The sequence below is a fragment of the Mytilus trossulus genome, unplaced genomic scaffold, assembly GCF_036588685.1.
Source record: "Mytilus trossulus isolate FHL-02 unplaced genomic scaffold, PNRI_Mtr1.1.1.hap1 h1tg000244l__unscaffolded, whole genome shotgun sequence".
Taxonomy (NCBI): domain Eukaryota; kingdom Metazoa; phylum Mollusca; class Bivalvia; order Mytilida; family Mytilidae; genus Mytilus; species Mytilus trossulus.
Window position 1 is genome coordinate 2,250,563 of NW_026963317.1, and position 6,636 is coordinate 2,257,198.

Sequence of the window (6,636 nt, forward strand, 5' to 3'; positions counted from 1 at the left end):
GTCAAAAAAAAATGTTTTCTGGTCTGTGTGTCGGTTTGTCTGTCTGTTTGTTCCTCTGTATGTCCTGCTTCAGGTTAAAGTTTTTGGTCAAGGTAGATGAAGTTGAAGTCCAATTAATTTGAAACTTAGTACACATGTTCCATATGATATGATCTTTCTAATTTTAATGCCAAATAAGAGTTTTGACCCCAATTTCACAGTCCACTGAACATAGAAAATGATAGTGTGAGTGGAGCATCTGTGTCCTTGGGACACATTCTTGTTTTTAACTGTTTTTACTGCTGTAGTGTTGTGTGAAATCAGGCTGTTTTTACTTTCCATTTGATTTCTTCAAGTGTGAAAGCTCAATGAATGGAAAATCATCTATTTAACAGGGTACATACAATATAATGCCTAGTTTATGGAGAATACCATGCTCTCTTCACATTAAAGAACCTTTCACAGCCACTCTGATTGGTCCATTGGTGACCTGATTCCTGAAAAATTTATGCACCAATGTCACATACCATCTATTAGCAGTTGTCACATCTACGTTTGCCATGATTCATTTTTTTTTTGCCATGATTTATTAGCAAGAATGCTGAGAGTGATAAAAATAAACATCAATGATTCTATGCAGACCATATTTATTGGATTAACTGTTAATTTGGTTTTGCCCTGAATGTCTGTAAAATATTTGCCACTTGGTAAATAAAAACATCAATCTAATCCTGTGCTATAAAGTAGCAGGGTACCGGTAATATTATCTTTCACCTGTCTGTCTGTCACTTACTTAAACATAGTTTTAGAATGATAACTGGAGAACCTCTTTTATTTTTGGATTGTAATCAAACTTATTCACATGTAATTAGAGAAAGACCCTATCTGAAAATGGGTTCAACACAATGTCAAGGACATATAAAGACCAAAATCCTTACAGATGAGATGTTTAAGGAATTAGGATAATTACTCTGAGGTTAGGTCATACTTGGATATATGGTCACGTTATATGTTAAAGATCCATGATGGTTAATGTTTACCAAGGTCACATCAAATTGAAGCTTGATAAACATTTTTTCTATTTCTGCCAAATTGTTCAAGTTTTTAAAGTTGTTTGAGCATTCAGATCTGTTACTGTATAGTGGTTATATTCACAGGGTGAAAATTTTCGCTTATTTTCGCAGATAGAACAAAATCACCAAAATAAATTCCACTAATTTAAAAGTGCACATGCAAAGGTTTTGATAAAAGTTTTGAGTTAGCCAAAATAATAACTGGGGAAATATTTCGTATACCTTATTCAATGAAATTAACACCCGCCAAAAAAATAACCCGCTATATGGTATGTCTTATAGAGCACTGGTTCCTATTATTGTGAACATTAATTTCTGAATTAACAGTAAATAAACCTCATAATATAGAAAAAGAAGATTTGGCTTGATTGCCAATGAAACAACTCTCCACAAGAGGCAAAAATGACACAGAAATTAACACTTCTAGGTGACTATGGCCTTCAACAATGAACAATGCCCATACCACATAGTTCGCTATACTAGGCTCCGAAATAAAGTTTACCATTCTAGGTAAAAATGTCACAGATCTACCTTAGTTAGAAGGGGAAAAAGTGTTGCATGGCATCCCAAAGCAGACATGAAATTGTGGTTGAAATCAAAATAAAAACATGCAGGACTAATTCCATTTATAAATAAGGACCATGCCCACTTTTTTATTTTTGAAAATAAAAAAATACTTTTTGGCCAATGATATTCCTTAAAGATTAGGTGGTAAGTTAAATTTTCAAAAAAAAATATTTGAACAAATGTTCTTTTATAGGAAAAATAGATAGGAAAAATCTTTATTTGGATAAGAAAACTTTTCCATGGTATATATATTGGTTTTTTTTAGGATAAATTGTTTCATTTTCTAACAAATTGTCTTGTTTTCTTGCTATTAGATGTACAGCTCTTTTTTTATTGCTTAAGTAAAATATTCATTTTATTAAAGGGAAATGATTGTACAGCATGTAATTATAAAATTCTAAGGCAACTGTGATTATCTCCCTTTCATATGTTCAACCTTTTTACAATAATTTGATTAACTTAAAAGTTAGCTTACGGTTTCTTTTCAGGACACTCAATTTAAGATCAAATTGTTTATAAACTCACTATCATGGAATACTGTAAATTCATTTTTTCACAGATTTTAAATTTTGTGATTTAGCCCTGTTTGTGTAATATGGCTTCAAAAATTTAAATGTTTTTCTCGCCTTTCATTTTATATTCATAACAGGTTAAATTTCGAGAGTGAAAATTTTTGAATCTTATCTTATAAAATAAAGTAAAATGAATAACTTACAAAACATTTCATTTTCAAACAGTATCTAGCACTATGGTGCAGCAATTTATAGGATTACTGTCTTACTACACATTTGGGTTTATTGTCGAGCCTGAAAAATTATTTTGTGAAAGAGAGACAAAGTGATCATTGATTCCATCATCAACATTTAGGCTCAGTCTGTGGTTAAAGGTTGTAAAGTTATTTGTCATAGGTGTTCTTTTATGTAAAAGTTTTAAAAGTGAATTTTATATATTGAGAAAATATATTATTTTAGAAAATATGAAATTATCAAATAATTATTTGACAAATTTTAATTTGATTACTCAGGTAAATTTTGTGAAATATGTCACTTGTCAAAAATTACTCAGAGCAACACTTTGGTATCTTGTCAATTTTCATTAATTAATCTGAGCAATATCAGGGGTGGATCCAGCCATTTTAAAAAGGTGAATCCCAACCCAGTACAAAAGGTGGGTTCCAAGATAATCTGTCCCCATTCAAATGCATTGATCATCAAAAAAAGGAGGGTTTGAACCCCCAGAACCCTTCCCCTGGATCTGCCACTGAATATTATGTTTTGATTAGGATTATTAATGTAATTAACTTGTATCTCTCTAATTGACATTGTTAATACTCTAATTATCTCAATTATCAAAATTATCAATGTTTGCATTTTATTAGAAGTGTTCAGCATTCGCCTTAAATATCAAACAGTTATTCGTCAGTCTAGTCTAGTCCGTGTCTTCCAGAAAGGAGTGCTTCCAAAGCCAACCAGGCTCAGCTACTTCAGGAGAAACACTTACTCAAAAGACAGCTCAACACAACTGTAACTGCTCAAGCAAGACAACTCTTACTTGGACTTTAAACTTATACTGTGAATGAATTAGTGAAATTAGTGACTTTGTCATATTTAACAATTTGAACTTTATTTATTTGTAAATTGTTTTGGCATCATTATCATCATTTAGACCTGTTACTATATAAAATTGTTACAACTTGCTGCTTGCTTTACAGTTTTGCCTGCCATTGCTCAAGTCTTAGGGAAGACTGACCCTCTGTACCTTGGGCTGTTCATGTTTGATAGTCCTCCTTACACTCGACGTGCATTGGCTCTTGGTGACATATCAATAACTTTGTAAAACATTCAATAGTGTAATTTTATAAAATTTAAACAGAAGCTTGTTTCTGATCAAAATACAGTATCCTTTATAGCAAAATTTTGATTTTTTCCCCCAGAAAAATGTTTATTTTAAAGTTAAAATTACCACTTTTGCATTTTTTATACATAAAGCATATCGTGTAAACTAGTTCTAAGAGTACTGATACAACCTTTATATCTTGATCAGTAAAGGAACAATGGCACTGTGAAAATACAATGGAACTTGTGTACAATGTTGGTGAATAGTTTCATCATAATAAAAATATCAGTTTCATTATTAATATCATTATATTGTAGATCCAATATACTAATCAATTTATTATACAACAAGCTTATTGATAAAAATTGATTTATGATATCAGAGATGCGACAGATTAATAAAATGATGAGAGTTTTTTGTTAAAAAATATGGGATTTTTTTTTTATCACCTAGTTATTATAAGTTATATGGTTTGCTACTGACCCCATACGGATCCATAGAGGGTTAGTAAAATCCATAGGGGGTGAGGCCGGAGGCCGAGTCCCCTTTGGATTTTACTAACCCTCTATGGATCCGTATGGGGTCAGTAGCACACCGTATAACGAATTTATCGCACTGAGAGCGTTTTGTGTCAAGTTTAGTGTAAAATATCAAAATAATAACAATGTCAATAACAATAGGAATTTAATAACACTTTCACTAACAAGTATAAAAAGTATTTTCTAGTATGAATATAGAATTTGGAAAGTAATTCATTTGTTCAATGTTAGATTTTGAATGATTGTCACTTTACATTTGTGAAATAATTGTGGACCGGCAGCTTGTCTTGTGTTGCTAACATTTATTGATGATTCATTATAATCAAAGTCCCCTAATATAGCGTTCAAATCAAATCCTTCGAAATCGGAATGCAAAGTTTGTGGAGTGTTTGCTTCAATAAGAGCAGGCGCCATAGATCCATTTTCAGTAAGTGCTAATCTTGCGGGAGGTGCTGGTAGTGCTGGTCTTATAGGTGGTGCTGGTAAAGCCTCTATTTGGGCGGGCACAGCTCCCATAATTATTCCCAGGGTTTGTCCCATTTCTAACTTTTCTTGCGTGTCTACCCGTTGATAAACAGATAGAGATTGTACGGATTTGTGACCGGTGACAGACATTATCTGAGCATCATTAAATTTATTTTTTGACAAAATTGAAGCTCCTGTTGCTCTGATTGAATGATTTGTATATTTCTGGCTAAGTTTACATGACAAACTCAAGTCACTCATAAATGTTTTTAGTTTTTTCTCTCCAACAGGTGCGTTGTAATACCATATTTCGTTGTCATCATCAACAAAACAATCCCTTGGACGCTGCCACAATCTGAAATTTTTAAAATGAAGAATTAACGTTAAAAAATCTATCTGGTTTTTCTTTACCTTTAGAACAATTGTGACACATGCGATCTTAAATACACTTTGAGTGGATATTTTTCAGCTGTTTTTTTTTAACAGTGACAATGTTGTTTCATGTTTTTGGGGTTTTGGTCCTTATGATTGTGTTTAAAATTGTTTGAAGATTGTAGCTTTTTTATTGCTAGATTTACTTACCTATCACAATCAGGGTGCAGTTTGTCTGTATATCTTATAAAGGAATCCACTGGACAATACATTGAGCCTGGAATAAAAATTTCTATATGATGTAGGTATAGTAAGAAAATACATTTTCAAAGTATACAAACATTGAGAAAATGTTGATATTTTTGGTTTGTGCTGCAGTTATTGACAAGTAAAAATACAAACCATACCATGCTTTTTAAGATATAATTTTTTTTTATAGATTGATTGTCTGTGAATAATCAGGTTACATTTTTATTTTGTGTTTGTTTCAGATTAGGACTCTTCAACTTACCAATAATTTTAAGGTTATTTTTAATAAAAAAAAAATAAATTGGGGTGAAAAGTTGGGAATGATTCATATGATATATATTTCTAACCTAGTCTGATAATTATAAAAAAAAACAAACTAATGTACCTGTAGCTTCTGGCATGACTCCACTCGTTGTCTCCTTATCATTTCCTCTATGGTTTTTGGTTAATTCATCTAAAATCTTTTCGATGTATCTCATTCCAGTATCTGGGTCTGTTTTCAGAGCAAAGGTTGACTTGGTCATTGTATGCATATTTTCTGCACCTCGTCGACAAAAGTACAGTCTTATATCATACAGGACTTTATTAAATAGTCCTGTGGGGGTATGTGTAGAAAAGTAGACTGACTTGTATAGCTTCTCCCTGTCAGATTCCTGTATTATTGGATAATGCTGTACGTTTCCCTTTCCAGATTGTTTAAGTTCGGCCCTCGCAGCGTCAAAGCTCATATTTGCATATCGGAAAGCTGTATCTTTGATAATGTCAAATACCTTATTGTTCGGAGGTGCTTTAAGGTAACGATTTAAGCCATGTCGAATAGATTCCAAGGAAGAGGTTTTATACATTGAACCATCTATTTTTCTAACATCAAGGTAGAAATGAGACAACGCTTCATCCAAACGTTGTGTTGTAAAGCTTTCAAAGTCCGCTTCATGGTTTTTACTGGTAAGATATTCCTTGAACAATTTTGCAGATTGGGTGTTACTCTTTTGTGTCTTGTCGGCGTGAATGTTCCGTCTTTTATCGTCAATGTCCTGACGTGTTGACGTCCCGAATCTCTCCATTTTGTTGCAGACGAAAATATGACGTCACATGTTGTTTGCAATGGGAGATAACTTCTATAAAGGGCTGATTTTGTATACTGATCAACGGGGGACAACTCCCAAATAATTAAATGAATAGATAAGGTTTGCATTTAAAATACCGTTTTGAAAATTCGAAGCGGCACATACTAATCTTCTATCGCCGCCATGACACCCCATATGAAATCTACTGACCCCATACGGGCCCATAGGGGGTCACCACGTGACGGCGTTAAACCAATCATAATATGACTATTTACTCGAGGTGCGATAATTATATATAGTGTACTAATATCAACAAACTGAAACAGGATTCTTTCTTTATTGTTGACAAAAATTATTTCAAAATTTGCTAAATGTAATTAAGGTTGACCTCCAAAAATGTCAAATAGAATTGAGAAGAATTGTGCTATTTTATAAAATTATCTGTGGTCTCTCTATCAATATAAAACTAGCTACACAATCATTTATATT

The 6,636-nt window shown here is 32.5% G+C and overlaps 1 protein-coding gene across 1 annotated transcript; it reads right to left on the reverse strand.

The window, feature by feature from the left end:
* Positions 1-4,207: 4,207 nt before the first annotated feature.
* LOC134701516 (uncharacterized) lies at positions 4,208-6,157 on the reverse strand. The gene is made up of 3 exons (XM_063562666.1): positions 5,466-6,157; positions 5,042-5,108; positions 4,208-4,814 (listed from the first exon to the last, which is right to left on the reverse strand). The coding sequence occupies exons 1-3, from the start codon at positions 6,142-6,144 to the stop codon at positions 4,208-4,210; spliced, it is 1,353 nt and encodes a 450-aa protein (XP_063418736.1). The 5' UTR covers positions 6,145-6,157.
* Between the last annotated feature and the right edge of the window lie 479 nt (positions 6,158-6,636).

Bases quoted from the DNA above. Each gene is read 5' to 3' on its own strand.
- LOC134701516 (XM_063562666.1), bottom strand. From the start codon at position 6,144: ATGGAGAGATTCGGGACGTCAACACGTCAGGACATTGACGATAAAAGA. The intron at 5,109-5,465 runs GTACATTAGTTT...TTTTTATTCCAG, and splicing joins AGTCATGCCAGAAGCTACAG to GCTCAATGTATTGTCCAGTG. The intron at 4,815-5,041 runs GTAAGTAAATCT...TAAAAATTTCAG, and splicing joins CTGCACCCTGATTGTGATAG to ATTGTGGCAGCGTCCAAGGG.